A 21,069-nucleotide genomic window follows, 5' to 3' on the forward strand; every position below is an offset into this window, starting at 1 on the left:
AGCTGAGACAGGGCGAGGGGAACTGAATCAGGCGGTTTTCGATCAGATTGCCGAAGGTGGGGTCATCCACCCATAGATCTATTCGCCAACAGTCAGAACAAGAAGGTAGACGCTTTCTTCTCAATAGACCCCAAAGGAAACCACATTGCATTGGATGCCTTCATGATCCCAGGGACCACCTTCCAGTGTATGCTTTTACCCAATTGCCCTGATTCCGGCGGTTCTGAAGGAAATTCGGAAAGACACGGCAAAAATGATCTTAATAGCCCCTTCTGAGCCTGGAATTTGTGAGTGCTCTCCTGAGTAATAGGAGGCTTTCACCAAATTTAATCTCTACATTGCTACAAAGTAGGAAACCTGTAACCACCAATCTGTATAGGACAGTCTGGAGGAAGTTCCTTTCAGGTTCCAAAATTTAGAAGGGGGTTCCACCAACAACCTTTTAGGAGTTTCTGCCGAGGGGTTGGAACAGAAGATAGCTATAAGGACTTTACAAGTTCAAGTCGTGGCTTTAGGGGCCCCGTACAATCACGACCGAGCTAGCAATTGGTGGATATCCAGGTTCAACAAAACATCGGCCAGGTCTAGACCCATTCCTTTCTCGGAGTACTGCTCCTGGGGATTTAAACTTGGTCCTTTCAAAGCCCTAGCCAAACCTCCTTTCGAACCCCTGACAGAGCCTTCGCTGAGAATCCTGTCCTTTAAAACATCAGTTCTAGTAGCTCTCGTATGGGTAGGGTCAGTGACATTCAGGCATGGTATGCCATCCCTCCTTTCACAAAAATCTCAGTGGAGGAGGTTATTCTTAAGACTGACCCGGCCTACCTACCGAAAGTGGTGTCGCGTTTCAATAGATCTCAGGAGATCTCCCTTCTTTCTGTCCCAATCCCAAAAATAGGGAAGGAAAAGTATTACATACAATAGATGTCAGAAGGTGCCTAATGCAATACCTAGCGGCCATATGAGAGTGTAGGAAGGATAGGTCTCTATTTCTGTGCTTTTAGGGTCCTCGAAGGGGGCAAAAAGCTTCTAAGGGCACGCTGGCAGGTTGGATAAGGATGCCATCACCCGGTCATACTCCTCCCGTGGGGTGGTCATCCCAGAGAAAATAAAGGCCTACTCAACTAGAGCGATAACGAATTCCTGGGCAGAAAGAGCTGGCGCCTCGATAGAACAGATATGTAGAGCCACTACTTGGTCTCCCCCGCTACATTCTTTAACCATTATCGGCTGGACCTAGCCTCCTCTTCAGATCTTACCTTTGGGAGAAGGGTTCGGGAAGCGGTGGTCCCCCCCCCCCCCCCCAATGTACAAATCTCTGCAATTCTCTCCGTGGTGCCGTCATGGGTGAACGAGAAAAATGTAGTTACTTACCAATAAGGTATCTCTCTGAGCCCATGATGGCACCCGTACATTCCCTCCCTTTACGTGTGGGTGTGCACACTTAGTTTAGTTGATATTATGTTTGGGGTTGCCACGTGGTGTCTCCATTAAGCTTCATAGTAATGATAACTATTTTTTCTGTTATGTTATTAATTAAAGTTCCCTGATGGGCAGCTCCCCTCTCTGTGGTGCCGTCATGGGCTCGGAGAAATACCGTTATCGGTAAGTAACTACATTTTTCCAGTTGCTGAGAAAACGATAAACTATATTCACCCCTTCTTTTGTCCGCTGATTTTCCTGCAGCTGCTGCTAGTTTTGGTTAAAAGCATGCGACTGCTGAGGCCAATTAGTCCGTACTGCCCGGGAGTATGCCCGTTGTCTGCGCTGGGGGACTCATAAGTGTGCAGTCGCAAAGAGTGAGGGGACTTATTACTTACCTCATTGATGTTTTAAAGCGGCGATCGGGAATAAGGCTGCACTGCCCCCAGAGTTGGAAAATCTCCAGGGTTTCAGCTACTGGGGGTTGCTGAGACACTGGAGAACAAGATAAGGGCCAGATTTTCCGGTCCCCAATCACGTGATCGCTGTTACTCAGTGAATATCTGCGATCTTGGGAAAAAAAAAACCTGTGCCCAATGTTAAGATCAAATTGGCTTGGTCAACAAGGGGTTAAAACTTTCTGCTTTGTCTTGTTTCTTACCAATCTTTGTAGATTTCAGGGACCATTGTAGATAAAAGTGGACGAACTCTTTCTGGTCAAACGGGAGAAGCCTTTGTAATTAGCGTGTCTCACGCTGAGCCGTTGTGGTGAGAAAACCTTTATTTGTACTTTAATATTTATTACGTTCGGGATCTTAAAGGGATTTCTTTCTTTTAAAATTATTTTCTATTAATTACCTTAGAGCAAAATGCATAAAGGGGATGTAAATGTTTTTGCAAAATAAAAAGAAAAAAATAGATTTTTTCTGCCAGATTTCTGGCGCAAGTCACATAGTTCCCTCATGTTTCCAAGAAAGGCTAACAACATCTTAAAGATGTTCAGTAGAAGTTAGGTACTATGTGCTCTGGTTAAGCATGTCATCGTACTGCCAATATCAGAGTTAGGTTTGTAACATTGCCTTAATTTTACAGTTGCCAGAAGTCCAGCAGATTTAGATTCCAGTCGACTTGCGGATCACAACCTTACCACATTCCTGTTCCAATGTAGTATCAGAAGACTGTGATCTCTGGACATTCATGCAAAGTCATTGTGCAGCCTTAACCTTAAGGGTCAAATTTAGTGATTGTAGGATGTGTGGCCAAATTAATTCTACTTACCAGTGTTTCTCAGGACCAGTTTAGATGAGTGATTTAAGCTGTCACATCCGCAAGTTAATGTGAACTCGCCCGGTACCTTTTGCAGTCTTTGGGACTGTTAATGACAGCATTTGTTGATTTACAGTGATGGCCATGTCTAGTAGACCCATTGAGTTGATACCACCTCTTACCAAAACACTTATTTAAGGATCCATGCACAGACCCTATACATGACATAGATCTCCTTTGAGACCCTTGTTACTGGACTGCAGGTTTTGGTCATATGGTGCCTCTCTAAGTAGCACTTCTAGGGCTGAATAAAGCCAAAAACCTCAGTTCTCATATTCGGAGACATGTGAAGGAGCTTTTGTACAGTGGTATTGGGTAATACTGATGTGGGACTTTTTTAGGGTTATATTGGCAGCAAATGTCCTGATGGACCAGTTGTACAGCCCCCAAAACTAATGTTCTGAGTAGTATAGTTGCAAACTTGAAAAAAACTTTTTGCACGGTACTACGTTCCTAAAGTGGAATATTGTAACCACTCCTTATCTGTTTGCAAGCCAATTCAATACTATGTTTGCACTTTAAAATAAATTGTCTATCTGAAAGAAACAAATGTCATTGATCAGTATTAAACAGATGTAAAGAATTGCTCTTGAATTAACAACCTTCAGAAACAAGATTTTTGTCTTTCTCTTTTAAGCATTGGCTTGAACTGTGCATTGGGAGCAGTTGAAATGAGACCTTTCATTGAAGCCATCGGGAAATGCACAACATCCCATATTATCTGTTATCCAAATGCAGGTGAGTAGTTTATGCATACAGAATTGGTAAATGTGAATTCAATGATAACATTTTTTATTTGCCCTTTGGCCATGCTTATTTGCACTTAGGCGATGCTTGTTTGCTCTTAGGCCATGCTTGTTTGCCCTCAGGCCATGCTTGTTTGCCCTCAGGCCATGCTTGTTTGCCCTCAGGCCATGCTTGTTTTCCCTCAGGTCATGCTTGTTTTCCCTCAGGTCATGCTTGTTTTCCCTCAGGCCATGCTTGTTTTCCCTCAGGCCATGCTTGTTTTCCCTCAGGCCATGCTTGTTTTCCCTCAGGCCATGCTTGTTTTCCCTCAGGCCATGCTTGTTTTCCCTCAGGCCATGCTTGTTTGCCCTCAGGCCATGCTTGTTTGCCCTCAGGTCATGCTTATTTTCCCTCAGGCCATGCTTGTTTTCCCTCAGGCCATGCTTGTTTTCCCTCAGGCCATGCTTGTTTTCCCTCAGGCCATGCTTGTTTTCCCTCAGGCCATGCTTGTTTGTTTTCCCTCAGGCCATGCTTGTTTGTTTTCCCTCAGGCCATGCTTGTTTGTTTTCCCTCAGGCCATGCTTGTTTGTTTTCCCTCAGGCCATGCTTGTTTGTTTTCCCTCAGGCCATGCTTGTTTGCTTGCCCTCAGGCCATGCTTGTTTGCTTGCCCTCAGGCCATGCTTGTTTGCTTGCCCTCAGGCCATGCTTGCTTGCTTGCCCTCAGGCCATGCTTGCTTGCTTGCCCTCAGGCCATGCTTGCTTGCTGGCCCTCAGGCCATGCTTGCTTGCTTGCTTGCCCTCAGGCCATGCTTGCTTGCTTGCCCTCAGGCCATGCTTGCTTGCTCTCAGGCCATGTTCGCACTTTTGATGTGGTCTTTGATTAGACCTCAAAATGACATTGACAGACAGGTGTGTTGGCAGGGCTATACACAGCTCAGCATTCTGACCCTTCTACATCAACATCAGAGAAAACAGGGATTCTATCAAAATTGCACCAAGCGGCCTTTAAGACATTGCTGAAATCAGGCTTTCTTTCCCTGAATTATCCTGCTATCAGATTACACCACTAAAACATACTGACAGATTACATTTAAGGAATTTTTCCACTAAATGCATTTTTCTCGTGACCACAGTGATTAAAATATTATCACTGGGCCCCAAATGTTTAATACATCCCCATCTTCTGTATATTATTTGTTTACTTTAAAGACTAACCATCATTTAAATTTTTATTCTATAAATTAATAGTACACGTTAAAATAAGCAACTTTGTAATATATCTTATCAGAGACATCTGCTTCTTTCACTCACAATTCTTGAGTAAAATCAGTGGTCCGTAAAGAGACTTTCCCGTTACTGAGAAAAGAGATGAAGCAAAGTGATCTATCTATGTCGGTAATGGGAACAGTTGTGTTCACTAAAGACAGAGTTTACACAAGAATTAAGAATTATGTGAATGAAAGATCAGAGCAGCAGGAGAAAGAGGCAGATTTCTCTGATAAGATATATTACAAAGTTGTGTACTACTAGTGTATGGAAAAAAAAATAAAATGACAATTACTGTAAATAGTAAATTAATAGGCTTAAATAAAATATTGATGGGGTTCTTCTTTTTTTCATGTTTTTAGGTCTCCCAAACACTTTTGGTGGTTATGATGAAACTCCAGAAGTGACGGCCAAACACATAAAGGTAACCGGCTTTGTTGTTCATAGTTCTCCCCTCATGTGCAGCATGTTTCCACATATTGTCATGGAGTAAAAATGTTTTGAAGTGTTAGATTCCTTTGAAATAGTAGAGCTGTCTTTAGTTTCTGTGATTTTTTTTTTCTTTAAAGGGAACCTGTCACCACCCCCAAAATGGAAGGTGAGCTAAGCCCACCAGCATCAGGGCATTTACAGCATTCTGTAATGCTGTAGATAAGCCCCCGATGTATCCTGAAAGATAAGAAAAAGAGGTTAGATTATACTCACCCAGGGGCGGTCGCCGCTGCTTTGGGTGTCGTGGTCCGGGGCCTCCCATCTTCTTACGATGACGTCCTCTTCTTGCCTTCACGCCGCAGCTCCAGCGCAGGCGTACTTTATCTATCCTGTTGAGGGCAGAGCAAAGCACTGCAGTGCGCAGGTGCTGGGCCTCTCTGACCTTTCCCAGCGCCTGCGCACTGCAGTACTTTGCTCTGCTCTCAACAGGATAGACAAAGTATGCCTGCGCTGGAGCTGCGGCGTGAAGGCAAGAAGAGGACGTCATCTGATAAAGATAGTAGGTGCCGGACCGTGACGCCCATCGGACCGGACTGCAGCAGGACCGCCCCTGGGTGAGTATAATCTAACCTCTCTTCTCATCTTTCAGGTTACATCGGGGGCTTATCTACAGAATGCTGTAGGTAAGCCCCTGATGCTGGAGGGCTTAGCTCATCTTCCATTTTGGGGGTGACAGGTTCCCTTTAATATTCAATTATGCCATGAGGGGAAAAAAATAAAGAAGTGTTTTCCCTTTCACCATTCTTAAATATTTCTCTTCCCATTCACTTAATTTATAATATAAATGTTATTTTCAGGACTTTGCCATGGATGGTTTGGTCAACATTGTTGGTGGCTGCTGTGGAACTACTCCAGCACACATCAGGTAATGTGTATAAATTGAAACCTAAACATTCTGTATTCAAATTGCTACTTCAGAGAGGAAATTGACAGGAACTCTAATGCAACCTATTGGGGGTAGCAATGCTAAACGTCAATATTGACCCTTTAACGAGCCATGCCATATGACTTGGGCTTCTTTCAGACTTCCGTCGGTACGCGGCCGTCACTAAGCGTCAGCGCAACATACCAACGGACGTTGGAGTTTTTTAGCACAACGTTGGCAGCAGACACAGTGTTTCAATGCATCCGCTGCCCATAGTAAAGTCCCAGGGAGGAGGGGGAGGAGTTACGTCCGGGCATGCGCAGTAAAAAATGCAGGACACAACGTATGTCCATACGTGTGTCCATACGTCGCGATGCGTCGGTAATACAAGTCTATGTGAAAAAAACGCATCCTGCGGGCAACTTTGCAGGATGATTTTGAACAACGCATTGCGACGTGTTCACAAAAACGTAAGTGTAAACGTAGCCTTGGGGAGCAGTCAGATGGCTGTATAAATCAGACCGCAGTGCACGTACTGACCAGCGGCTCTCCTGACCCGAGCATGACAACTTCATGTATTCCTGTGCAGCTCTTACGCTCAGATCGGTCTCATTTATACTGCTGTCTGATTGTGCTCTTAGGATAAGTAATGAAAACGCTGTATGTTTGTTTACATTCCTAGAGGAGCACTGCATAGCCTGTAAACCTTATGCCAACTGGCCACACTTTACAATTCAAAACATTTTCCCTTAAAACCCTTGATAAATGCCTCTCAGACAGTCAAATCAGACCTGCTTTGCACAGATGAGGGTCAAAAAACCCAAAACGAGTCTGAAAATGGAGTGTCTGATTGGCTTTCATCCCATGTCATGCGCTACGGTTTGTTAGAGTCTATATTGGCTTTGAGGATTCCTATCCCCAATAGGTGGCACCTGAGTTCCAGTCCTCTACATCTCTAAAGACGCTATTTGCATATTTAAATTCCCAGACGAGTATTGCATGGCCTGTACGTTTCCATATGCATCTTCACAAATAGAAACATTCCCACTTAAGTGCTGACAATGGCAAAAACCTGGTCTGACTTGACATCTGTGTGTATATATAGATAAATATACCCAGGTGCTTCTCACAAAATTAAATATCATCAAGAAGTTAATTTATTTCAGTTCTTCAATACAAATAGTGAAACTGATATATTGCATAGTCATTACAAACAGAGTGATCTATTTTCAAGTGTTTATTTCTGTTGATGTTGATGATTATGGCTTACAGCCAATAAAACCCAAAAGTCATTATCTCAGTAAATTATAATACTTTATAACACCAGCTTGAAAAATGATTTTAAAATCCGAAATGTTGGCCTACTGAAATGTATGTTCAGTAAAGGCACTCAATACTTGGTTGGGGCTCCTTTTGCATCAATTACTGCATCAATGTGGCGTGGCATGGAGGCGATCAGCCTGTGGCACTGCTGAGGTGTTATGGAAGCCCAGGTTGCTTTGATAGCAGCCTTCAGCTAGTCTGCATTGTTGGGTCTGGTGTCTCTCATCTTCTTCTTGACAATACCCCATAGATTCTCTATGGGGTTAAGGTCAGGCAAGTTTGCTGGCCAATCAAGCACAGTGATACTGTTGTTTTTAAACCAGGTATTGGTACTTTTGGCAGTGTGGACAGGTGCCAAGTCCTGCTGGAGAATGAAATTTCCATCTCCAAAAGCTTGTAGGCAGAGGGAAGCATGAAATGCTCTAAAATTTCCTGGTAGACGGCTGCGCTGACTTTGGTCTTGATAAATCAGAGTGGACCTACACCAGCAGATGACATGGCTCCCCAAACCATCACTGATTGTGGAAACTTCACACTAGACCTCAAGCAGCTTGGATTGTGGCCTCTCCACTCTTCCTCTAGGCTCTCTGGGACCTTGATTTTCCAAATGAAATGCAAAATGTACTTTGATCTGAAAACAACACCTTGGATCACTGAGCAACAGTCCAGTTCTTTTTCTCCTTGGCCCAGGTAATACACTTCTGGCCTTGTCTATTGGTCATGAGAGGCTTGACACAAGGAATGCGACACTTGTAGCCCATGTCCGGGATACGTCTGTGTGTGGTAGCTCTTGAAGCAATGACTCCAGCAGCAGTCCACTCCTTGTGAATCTCCCCCAAATTTTTGAATGACCTTTTCTTAATCCTTTCAACGCTGCGGTTATCCCGGTTGCATGTGCACCTTTTTCTACCACACTTTTTCCTTCCACTCAACTTTCCATTAATATGCTTTGATAAAGCACTCTGAACAGCCAGCTTCTTTAGCAATGACATTTTGTGCCTTACCCTCCTTGTGGAGTGTGTCAATGACTGCCTTCTGGACATCTGTCAAGTCAGCAGTCTTCCCCATGATAGTGGAGTCTACTGAAACAGACTAAGGGACCTTTTTAAACACTTAGGAAGCCTTTGCAGGTGTTTTTTGTTAATTATACTAATTTCCTGAGATAATGACTTTTAGGTTTTCATTGGCTGTAAGATTAACAGAAATAAACACTTAAAGGGAAGGTGACGCATTTTATTTTTTGTATTAAAAATGATTGTTTATATAAACAATTATTTTTAATACAGATTTACATTTTTTAACTTTAACATTTTTTTTTATTTTTTTTTCAGCCACTGGGCACCGCCATTTTGCTTTGCAGGAGTGTAAGTGTAGCTGCAGGACACTTACACTCTGCAAATACGGCAGCCCTGGACATAGAGATCTGCGGTCGGCATCCGACCCTATACTTTGCATTGAGCTACTCCCTGCTGTGATCTGGCCACGCCCCCTGAGCCGTCCACATCACAGCAGAGGCAGGAGATCGGCGCCATCTTTCTGGAGCTCACAGTGTGTGTGTAAGCTCCAGTTTCCCAGCATAATCGCAGGAGCCCTGCGGTTATAGGAGCCTTAGGCTACTTTCAGACATAGCGCATTTTTGAGCGCTATTTTGCGGGCGCTTTTCAAAAATGTGCAATGTCATTTTCGTCTGCCGGCAAAGTGAATGAGAAATTCACTTTGCCGTTCAGACACACCGCAAAAAAACGCGGCGCTTTTGTCTGCAAACACGCCGGCGTAAAAATAATTGACATGTCAATTCTTTACGCAGCGGCGTGTCTGCGTATCCCCCTAGGGCCCCATATTATCTTCCACACACAGCGCCTTTGTCCTGGGTGTCGGCGTCTTTGTACGGAGGGGTTGACACCCAGGACTGGACGTGACGTCGGACAGGAAGAGGGAAGCCCCCGCCCCCCAGTGAAGCAGCATGGAGTCCGTGTGTGTGTGTGTGTGTGTGTGTGTGTGTCCCCATGCGACGCTAGTGCCACCATTGTGCTAAGTCGCCGTATGGGACTACTACTCCCATCCGGTATTAGGATGGGAGAGTTGTCCCTGTGTCCGGCGACTTAGCACAATTGTAAAGTTACACAAAACACCTACACACAATACACATACATGACACACAGTACATACAACACATAACATAGAGTATATACTCACCAACAGCACACTTGTAGGCGAAGCCCTCGATCCTCCAGGAAAAAAATCCAAAAATAATAAACCAAATCCATACTCCCTGTCCGCAGAATCCATAAAACGAGTGTCCCACGCCGATCGGCTGCTCTCCGGCGATACACTGCCAGGAGCGAAGCTCCTAGCAGTGTATCGCGTACTGTCCCGGAGTTCAATGACTCCGGCGTCTCGGTCAATGGCAGTACAGCTGCGTTGAACTTTCCCACACAGCACTGCCGTTAAGCGAGAGTGCCGGGGTCAATGACCGCCGGTAAACTCGCTGGCGCATGCGCAGTGACACACCGACAGGAACTATGGCTCCTGTCAGTGTGTTGCTGCAGCCGTGGAGAGCAGACATATCTCTGGATGTGTCTGTTCTCCATGGAAAATCTTGATACGTGGCACTTAAATATGTGGCAATTAAATACGTGACACGTGGCCCTTATATGTGATACGTGTCACTTAAATACGTGGCACTGAAATACGTGATACGTGGCACGTGTCACTTAAATACGTGGCACGTGGCACTGAAATATGTGGCACGTGTCACTTAAATACGTGGCACGTGGCACTGAAATATGTGGCACGTGGCACTGAAATATGTGGCACTTTGATACGTGGCACGTAGCACTTTGATACGTGGCACATGGCACTGAAATATGTGGCACGTGGCACTTTGATACGTGGCACTGAAATATGTGGCACGTGGCACTTTGATACGTGGCACTTTGGCACGTGGCACTTTGATACGTGGCACGTGGCACTGAAATATGTGGCACGTGGCACTGAAATATGTGGCACGTGGCACTTTGATACGTGGCACGTGGCACTTTGATACGTGGCACGTGGCACTGAAATATGTGGCACGTGGCACTTTGATACGTGGCACTTTGGCACGTGGCACTTTGATACGTGGCACGTGGCACTGAAATATGTGGCACGTGGCACTTTGATACGTGGCACGTGGCACTTTGATACGTGGCACTGAAATATGTGGCACGTGGCACTTTGATACGTGGCACTTTGATACGTGGCACGTGGCACTGAAATATGTGGCACGTGGCACTGAAATACGTGATACGTGGCACTTAAATACGTGGCACGTGGCACTGAAATACGTGGCACTGAAATACGTGGCACTGAAATACGTGATACGTGGCAAAGAAATACGTGGCACTTAAATACGTGGCACTTAGGCTATGTTCACATTTGCGTTGTGCGCCGCATGCGTCCTTTTTTTGATTGATTTTGGACGCAGCAAAAATGCAACTTGCTGCGTCCTCTGCGGCCGGATGCGTGCGCTGCAGTGACGCATGCGGCGCAAAACGCAAGTGCGACGCATGTCCATGCGCCCCCATGTTAAATATAGGGGCGCATGACGCATGCGGCGCCCGACGCTGCGGCGCAGACCGCAAATGTGAACGTAGACTTAAATAGCTGGATAGAGCTGGATCCGCGGGCTGTGATCTGGCCTACGCTCAGCACTCTGCGGAGCGCTGTCATTCAAAACACGTCCACTCATTTTGGTGTTTAGTCCCAAAATGGAGGATGGAAGAAGAAAAGGGTTGGACAAGGAAATGACATCATTTCTTTTTTTTTTTTCCCCCACTGCAGTTAAAGCTTTATTTGTGTCAAACACAGACAATCTGCAGAGAAAACTGCATAAAAAACCGCACTAAAAACCGCATCAAAAAACGCACCAAAAACGCACCTGCGTTTTCTGCCAAGAGCTGCGGTTTTTGTCCTGAAAAAAAAGGATTGAAATCAGGATCGTGTGAACATACCCTTACCGTACAGGGTTACGAGGGGGGGCGTCTGACTGACGCCTGCCCTAATAACCTGGGGTTAGTGACAGTGGGGTTAGTAAACCCCAGCTGATGTCTGTTCCGCTTGCTGAGGCGTCTTTGGCTCAAGGCCATTGCAGCTGGCAGAATCGACATGATGTTAACTCCAGTGTGTATTGTATTCCGAGTCATAAAGACAGGAAATGACCTCAATGACTCTTTTTTCCCTTTTTTTTTTTTCAAACAAACTTTATTTTCAGTACACAATGCTGAAAAAAACGCAGCTGCAAAAAACGCAGCAAAAAACGCAGTGTGTGAAAGCAGCTGCGTTTTTTGCCTGCGTAAAAAAACGCAGGTAAAGCAGCAGCAAAATACGCGCGCGTAAAAATACGCAGCAAATATGCTGTGTGTGAAAGTAGCCTTAGGAGGAGGAGACCAAGGACAGCACAGGAGGGAGAAAGGAGCAGCGTCAGCAGCAGTTAAGTAATATCGGCGGGGGAGGGGGAGAGGTCATTAATCCTATCCTTTGTGATGCTGACTCTGAGCAGTGTATCTCCTCCCATGTGTGTTACTGTGCTGACTGTGTATCTAATCAAACCCTGTGTGGTACTGACTGAGCTGTGGATCTAATCCTCTCCTGTGTGATGCTGTCTGCTGAGCCATGTACCGTATCTAATCTTACCCTGTGTGATACTGTGTTGAGATGTGTATCTAATCCTCTCCTGTGGGATACTGTGTGCTGAGCCGTGTATCTAATCCTATTCTGTGTTACTGTAGGCTGAGCCATGTATCTAATCCTACCCTGTGTGATACTCTCTGCTGAGCCGAGTTTCTAATCCTACCCTGGGTGATACTGTGCTGAGACGTGTATCTAAACCTCTACTGTGGAATACTGTGTGCTGAGCCGTGTATCTAATCCTATTCTGTGTGTTACGGTATGCTGAGCCGTGTATCTAATCCTTTCCTGTGTGATGCTTTGCTGAGACGTGTATCTAATCCTCCCCTGTGTGATCTTGACTGCTGAGCCGTGTATCTAATCCTATCCTGTGTGATACTGACTGAGCTGTGTATCTAATACTATCCGGTGTGAAACTGACTGCTGAGCTGTGTATCTAATCCTCCTATGTGTGATACTGACTGCTGGCCAAGTATCTAGTCCTCTCCTATGCACTCCTCTCCCCCCTGTTATGTGTGATCTATATGGCGGTATTATGTGAGAAGTATGTGGCGGTATTATGTGAGAAGTATATGGCGGTATTATGTGTGATCTATATGGCTGTATTGTGAGAAAACTGGTGGTATGTGAGATCTATATAGCGTCGTTATGTGTGAAGTATATGGCGTTATTATGTGTGATCTATATGGTGGTATTATGTGAGAACACTGGTGTCGTTATTTGCAATCTATATGATGGTATATGTGAGAACTATAGGACAGTATTATGTGTGATCTGTATGGCGGTATTCTGTGAGAACACTATGGCAGTATTATCTTCAAAAAGGGGACCCATTCTAAGGTGGTTCTGGCTGAGCACCTGCACAGGGGGAAGCATGACCTCCAGTTAGGTGCAGTCAGGCTGGTGAGGCAGCTGAAGAGAAGGGTCCCTGGTTTATTGTTATACTCTGTGCTGCTGTCACCCTGCTCCTTCCACCATATATCTCCCAGAATCCTTGCTGCCTGCCATCCTCGGTGACTGTCTACTTGTCAGTATAACTTTGCAGTCCCCAACAAAATGGCTTCTCACTGTGTTCACAGCCATGTCAGCAGATTCCGCCCATAATTGCTGCAGTGCAGTAATGTGAGCTAGTTGTACACTACACTAGGTTTTTGTCAGATTTCATTAGCTGCTCCCCCTAGTGTTTAAAAGTGGAAATGCCAAACCTTTTAAAATTATTTTTCATATTTTACTAAATTATAAACAAATTAGAATATTTTTATATATAATGTAAATATATATGTGTGTGTGTATATATATGTGTATGTGTGTGTGTGTATATATATATATATATATATATATATATATATAATATAATATTTCCGTGATGTCCACTCAATGAAGCTCGGTCTCAGGCATATGACCTATTTTGTATTCCATTTTAAAGAAACAGTAAGAAAGGTTCTGGGCCCCTGCTATAGATAATCTATTTTTACTTTGAAACCTTTCTTTATTATATTAATATTGTGCATTTTGTATTCCTGCTTCATCAGGGAAATTGCAGAAGCAGTGAAACACTGCAAACCGAGAGTTCCTCCTTCCGTTGTGTTTGACGGCTACATGCTGCTTTCTGGTATGTACACAATGTACTCACTATTCACAGAACCTGTCTTCTGACATGACGTTTCTATTTACTATGTAGGGAAACATTACCTGTGGGACTTGAATCGTCTTCGGTGGTTACTGAGTTAGCAGGGCACATAGTGCTGGTTTTATTTTGCTTATTTTTTTCTCTTCATAGTTCTAGAAATGAAAAGCTGCATGGTTAGGCCATTCACAAACAGATTATTAATCACCATAATTAGACAAGCGTCATATAAAAACTATGTGCGGGCAGAATGTCTCACAGTTGGGTCTGTCCAATTATCCCCTTAATGACCACCAATACGTCTTTTTACTGACCTGTGATATAAGAGACTATCATCCCCATACAGGTGACAATCCAGAAGCCCTCAGGTGTACACTATACGTATCTGACAACTTGCTGCATCAGCCACGGTTAGTGTTGGTACCAACCATGGCCGTTTAACCCCTTAAATACCGTTGTCAATAGTGACTACTGATCGTTAACAGACTGTTAGGGGCTTCCTCTTTAACCCCATCGGCACCCTGGGATGATGATCGTGTGGTCCTGATGTTCGCGATGGCAATTCACGACCAAATAATGGCCTTCGAGTCTGTCGGCTATAGTGGCCTGTTCAGAAGTTAGCGACATTTAGGTGGTAAAAAATTTAGGTGGTAAAAATAAACTTTTTTGTAAATTTCCTTGAATTAATGAAAAATTGCAGCTACATTTTTAAACTTCCTAAAAGGCTAACAAAATAAAATAACATTTTACAAAAGCTGCTGACGTAAAGCAGACATGAGGAAAATTTTATTTATTAATGTTTTTCTGTGGTATGACTATCTGGATTAAAGGGATAATCATTCAAAGTTTGAAAATTGCCAATTTTTTTTGAACATTTTTGTCAAATTTCATTTTTTTTTTTTTTTATAAATAATCACAAAATATATCAACCTGAATTTACCACCATCATAAACTATAATGCACCACGAAAAAACAATCTCAAAATCACTGGGATTTGTTAAAGCAGTCCTGAGTTATTAACACACAGTGACATTGGTCAGATTTCAAAAATTTTGCCTGGTCACTAAGGGGTTAAAAGTTATTGCTCCACATAGTATAATGACCCTTCACTGCTATAGTGATATGCAACAAACTGTTAGGACTACTGATGAGTGAATATACTCGTTACTCGAGATTTCTCGAGCACGCTCGGGGGTCCTCCGAGTATTTTTTTAGTGCTCGGAGATTTAGTTTTTCTTGCAGCAGCTGAATGATTTACATCTGTTAGTCAGCATAAGTACATGTGGGGATTCCCTAGCAACCAGGCAACCCCCGCATGTAGTTATGCTGGCTAACAGATGTAAATCATTCAGCTGCGGCAAGAAAAACAATCTCCGAGCACTAAAAAATACTCGGAGGACCCCCGAGCGTGCGCGAGAAATCTCGAGCAACGAGTATATTCACTCATCACTAGTTAGGACCATAGTACAGGGCTTATATCCTCATCCTCTGATGACTTAGATGGCTGCCTACATTAGCAGACTGGCATTGAAATTGGGAAACCAGGGCACCTATCATAATAAAAGTGTGTTATCAAGTATATTCAATTTTCTTTCTCCTTCGCCACATTGGGGGACACAGAACTATGGGTGTTATGCTGCTGTCGCTAGGAGGCTTACACTAAGGCCTCTTTCACACTTCCGTCTTTCAACTTCCGTCACAATCTGTCGATTTTTGAGAATCCAGGATCCTGCATTTTCTCATAGACTTGTATTAGTGACGGATTGTAACGGATGGCCATCTGTTTCATCTGTCTTTCACTGGATCCTGCATAAAAACACAGCCCGTCAGGCAGAGAAAACGTTCAGAGGAACGTTTTTTCTGCATGTCGGTTAATCGGTCAGCGACGCATCCTGCACTGCCCGTCACTGGCTACAATAGTAGCCTATGGGCTCAGGATGCGTCGCTTCCTGTGAAAAGCAGGAATCCAGCGACAGGTTCCGCCTTTTCAAAGAGAGCATGCGTGGAAGAATTTCCCGTCAGGGAAATTCTCTCTCGCTCGCTCTCTTTCTCTTTTTACTATTGATGCTGCCTATACATCATCAATAGTAACAAGATATAATGTGAAAAATAATTAAAAAAAATAAAAAAATGCAGTATTCTCACCCACCAGCATTCCCGTCAGCTAGTTTTACTTCCTAGTAATACATTGCAAAATCTCGCGAGAAGTCGCGGTCTCGCGAGACCGCGACTTCTTGCGAGATTTCGCAATGTATTACTATGAATACTAGCTGCTGGGACCATCGGTGCGCGGCAACGCCGGTAGGTGAGAATGCTGCAATTTTTTTATTTTTTTTAACCTGGTTTGTGTTGTGTATGCGTTTTTGCAGCGGAAAACCGCTGTGAAGACGTGTACACAACAGGTGCACATAGGCTCGACGGGTCCGTCAGAAAGACGGGCCCAGTGCACACGTTATCCACAATCTGCACAGGATCCGTCATTTCAACGTCTTGACGGATCCTGTGAAGATTTGGAAGACTGAAGTGTGAAACAAACCTTGGTTGAGACAAAAAAGTTAGCTCCTCCCCTGCAGTATACACCCTCATACTGGCTTCCAGAGACCCAGTTCAAGCTTAGTGTCTGTAGGAGGCACACAGGGTCTGCTATTCAGACCAGAATTTATTTATTTTATTTTTTTTTTACTATTTAACTTTTTTACCCGGATGAAGGGGCGACGGAACCTTTCAAGGCTCCGATCTCCCCGAACCAACAACAGGCGAGCACAGAGAGTGTCTCCGTATCCTCTCCTGCGATGTGGGAAGCCACTGCCTGGGCTGATTCTAGGGACGACAGGCCCCTTCAAGGGCACCGATCTCCCCTCCTCCCTTAACAGACGAGTACATGGAGTGTCACCTCCACGTATCAGAGGCACCCTCCATCGTGGCATCCGTGCAGCCCCCACTGCATCACCACTGAAAAAAGCTGATGATGGAAGGAGGCGGACGGTTCCTCTCCACCCCCCCTTTTAAGCGGATGGAGGCTCCCCCAACCCTGCACTGTCCTGACTACCCCGGGCACAGCTCTGTTCTGCGTCATCAGCCATCCCCTTCATATCGGGGTAAGTGTCACCCGGGAGGGGTCGTTTTCCGGCGGTCATAGGAGGGATCCATAGCGGCAGGGACCCTTCAGGGCTCCGCGGCATCTTCCCCGGTGGTCCGTGTGTGCGCGCCGGCTGAAGCCATAAATTTAGCCCCCGGCTTCGGCCTAGTGTGGGCTACATCCCGAGAGGCCCCGTCCACCGCTCGCATCACTTTTGCGGCTCTGCCCCCAGACCTGGCGCTTCTCGCTCCTTGCGAGACTACCTCACAGCTCTCTGCAGCCATCTTTCCCCACTGCACAGCAGCTCTGCCGCCTTCTGCACGTGTCTCTCTGTGCCTAGATGACGGTCTTCCCCTACTCAGCGCCATCATCATCAGATTGCAGGAGACTGCCCTAGGTGCTTCCCTGCAGCTTTACCCCACATCGCTTCCACTAGCAGTGTTTTTTTACTTATATTGGGGTACATCATGTCACAGTCTAGGGCTAAAAAGGCTACAAAGGTACATACCACCTTTTTCAGTGCGTGTACCACCTGCCAGGCTCCTCTCCCTCGGCCTGAAAGCTCCCCTCTCTGCTCAGCCTGTGATGCCCAATGTGCCCTGGAGCCCTCCACCGCTACCGACCCCAGTGTATCTAGAGTGGGCCACGTCACTGTCACAATCCATGGCTTCGTTGGCCAAAGCGATTGAATTCCTTCATGACCCCTCTGGGGAGAGGGGCACTCGTCTACCTGGGTTAAGAGACCCCTCCCTTACAGGGGAATCATCGGCCAGCAGGGGCCGCTCTCACCTGAAGGAAGTACGGACATCCAAAAAACGGATCCGCACTACCTCTCCTGAGCATTCACCACGCCATTCAGCCTCTGGTAGCTCCACTTCTCGCTCACCCTCTACAGGGGATCGCAGCAATCATGACTCTAAGTATGAGTCTGAGTCATCCTTGGATAAACATCTTGGAGATTCGAGCGATCAGATTTGCCCTGAGACATTTCCATTCCACTTCCTCCTTGAGGGTCACCCAAATCGAATTCAATCAGACAACGTCACAGCTGTGGCATACATAAACCATCAGGGGGATACCCGCAGCAGGGCGGCGATGCGGGAGGTCTCCCACATTCTCCGATGGGCCGAGAACAACACCTCCACCATTTCTGCAGTGCACATTCCAGGCGTCGAGAACTGGGCGGCGGACTTTTTCAGCCGTCAGGGTCTTGCCTCGGGGGGAGTGGGAGCTCCATCCGCAGGTCTTCCAGCAGATTTGCCTTCGCTGGGGGACTCCGGACGTGGATCTGATGGCGTCCAGATGGAACGCAAAAGTTCACAATTTCATAGCACGTTCTCAGGATCCCCAGGCCATCAGGGTGGACGCACTGAAATCCCCATGGCATCGGTTCGACTTCCCTTAGTATTTCCTCCACTTCCGTTACTACCGAAGGTAATCCGAAAAATCAAGATGGAGGGGGTTCCTTTGATCCTAGTCGCCCCAGATTGGCCACGCCGCGCGTGGTATGCAGAGCTCGTTCAACTCGTATCCGACGTTCCCTGGCGGCTACCATATCGCCCAGATCTGCTTCGCCAAGGGCTGATCTACCATCAGAGCAGCTTTACCAAACATCGCTTCCACTAGCAGTGTTTTTTTAATTATATTGGGGTACATCATGTCGCAGTCTAGGGCTATTCATCTCCCTCGGCCTGAAAGCTCCCCTCTCTGCTCAGCCTGTGATGCCCAATGTGCCCAGGAGCCCTCCACCGCTACCGACCCCAGTGTATCTAGCCCCCCCGAGTGGGCCACGTCACTGTCACAATCCATGGCTTCGTTGGCCAAAGCGATTGAATCCCTTCATGACCCCTCTGGGGAGCGGGGCACTCGTCTACCTGGGTTAAGAGACCCCTCCCTTACAGGGGAATCATCGGCCAGCAGGGGCCGCTCTCACCTGAAGGAGGTACGGACATCCAAAAAACGGATGCACACTGCCTCTCCTGAGCATTCACCATGCCATTCAGCCTCTGGTAGCTCCACTTCTCGCTCACCCTCTCCAGGGGTTCGCAGCAATCATGACTCTGAGTATGAGTCTGAGTCATGCTTGGACCCGGATTCTCTGGAGTTTCAATCGACTGTGGATTCCCTCATTGAAGCTGTCAATCACGTGCTAAAGGTAGATGATGACCCTAATTTGGCTCCGGATCATGCGGCATCTTATAAAAGAGCCATGCGATCCCATAGGGTGTTCTCCTCTCATCCGGATTTTTTTGATATAGTCCGGCGACACAGGGAGCGACCGGGTAAGCGCTTTACGAGAAAAAAGGCCCTGGAAACTAAGTATCCCTTTTCCGCAGATCTTGTCAAAGATTGGACGGAACCTCCACTAGTAGATCCTCCGGTATCGCGTTTGGCAACCAAACGCTTTTATCCGTACCTGATGGGGCTTCGATTAAAAATCCCACAGAACGCCAAATAGATTCCCTGGCTCGTTCAGTATATGAAGCCTCAGGTTCCTCTCTATCCCCTTCCTTCGCTGCGGCGCACTATGTCCCGGAAGTATTTCGCTGTGTTCCGGGACATAATGCGCCGGCTCATGCGCACTAATGCTTTTCGGCTTTGCCCGCTGTTGGGCAAAGCATACTGCGCGTGCGCAAGGCAAGATTGCCTTGCGCAGGCGTGTTCTACGGAGGACAGCGAATCAACTTCAAGCCAATATTGCAGCCAGCGTGCAGCCAGCGGGAAAGGAAGGGTGAATAAAACACCCGAAAACACCGCCCATTGGACCAAAAAAAGGTCCCGCCAAATTCAGGTGACAGGTTCCCTTTAATGAAGATATCGTTCTTCCCTCCTTCTGCCCACAGCCAAGACATAGGGTTGAAAAGGCCCTTCAGACCTTGGACGTGGTAATGGCTCTCAGGAGGTACATTTCTAGGACTGCTCCCTTCCGCAAATCGGACTCCCTCTTTGTGCTCCCTGAGGGTCACAGGGTTTAGCCGCTTCTAAAGCCATGATAGCCAGATGGATCCGATCAGCTATTCAAGAATCTTATCGGGTCAGGGGCAGACCTATCCTGGTGGGGATTAGGGCACACTCAACTCGGTCGGTGGGTGCTTCCTGGGCCATTCGGCACCAGGCGTCGGCAGAGCAGGTTTGCAAGGCTGCAACATGGTCCAGCCTGCATACTTTCAGGAAGCACTACAATCTCCACACTCAATCTTCTGCGGATGCGGCCCTTGGCAGACATATTCTGCAAGCGGCCGTTGCACATTTATAGTCATTTGGTACACGGAGTTATTTGGTTATATTGTTCCCCACCCAGGGACTGCTTTGGGACGTCCCATGGTTCTGTGTCCCCCAATGTGGCGACGGAGAAATAGTGATTTTTGTGTACTCACCGTAAAATTCTTTTCTCCGAGCCACTCATTGGGGGACACAACACCCACCCTGTTAGCCTTATGGCTTGTTCTTTTTGGCTCTTTACTTGCTCTGACATGTACTGTAATATTATGTTTTATGTTATTGATGATCTCCTACTGCTTTTACACTGAACTGAGTCTCTGAAAGCCAGCATGAGGGTGTATACTGCAGGGGAGGAGCTAACTTTTTTGCCTCAACTTTTTTTGTGTCAGCCTCCTAGCGACATCAGCATAACACCCATGGTTCTGTGTCCCCCAATGAGTGGCTCGGAGAAAAGGATTTTACTTTGAGTACACAAAAATCCCTATTTTACAAATAATTAAAAACATTTTTTTTTTTTTTACTGGAAACCCATTTAACGGCAAAGTGTATCAGGCGATATGGGAGACCTCTATGGCCAATTAATCTTTTAAGACCTAAAACTAAATTATTCATTACAGACTTTGAGATCTAAAAATTAAATGGTGTTTAAATTTGCGGAAGGACCTAAAACAGCGCTCCAGATTTGTTTTTTGCATAAATAATGCAGCATGAGCTATTTTTTTAAGAATTGTGTAGCAGCTATTGTGCATGCCTTGTGTATATCGTTTTAGATGTGCCAATTTTGCCATGATGATTTTTACCTTTTACCCTAAAATAGATTACATTTCCCAAGATGCATTTAATATTGCAGAGGGGGGGGGGGGGGGTAAAGTCTCATTTCTACTTTCTCTACTCTGAGTTCTAATTAATAGCGATAGTTGTAAATCATTGGTAACAAAAAAATGTTGGCCTCTAATTCGCACTGCAGATTCTCAGTGTGTAATGGGTCTCCCCTGCCTCTTGCTTGTAATAGATTTCCCCCTACCAACAATTACAAGAGGGAGGCAAGTATA

At 45.8% G+C, this 21,069-nt stretch overlaps 1 protein-coding gene across 2 annotated transcripts in view; it reads left to right on the top strand.

Annotated features, from left to right (window-relative positions):
• MTR (5-methyltetrahydrofolate-homocysteine methyltransferase) overlaps positions 1-21,069 on the top strand; it is a 123,164-nt gene that overhangs the window by 46,721 nt on the left and 55,374 nt on the right. For both annotated transcript variants that reach the window (XM_077282902.1, XM_077282901.1), the window contains exons 8-12: positions 2,096-2,190; positions 3,386-3,486; positions 5,104-5,165; positions 6,031-6,098; positions 13,622-13,701. In XM_077282902.1, the coding sequence (XP_077139017.1) occupies positions 2,096-2,190; positions 3,386-3,486; positions 5,104-5,165; positions 6,031-6,098; positions 13,622-13,701 (406 nt within the window). The remainder of the gene's footprint in view (positions 1-2,095; positions 2,191-3,385; positions 3,487-5,103; positions 5,166-6,030; positions 6,099-13,621; positions 13,702-21,069) is intronic.

This window comes from Ranitomeya variabilis, chromosome 2 (genome assembly GCF_051348905.1).
Source record: "Ranitomeya variabilis isolate aRanVar5 chromosome 2, aRanVar5.hap1, whole genome shotgun sequence".
In the NCBI taxonomy this organism is placed as follows: domain Eukaryota; kingdom Metazoa; phylum Chordata; class Amphibia; order Anura; family Dendrobatidae; genus Ranitomeya; species Ranitomeya variabilis.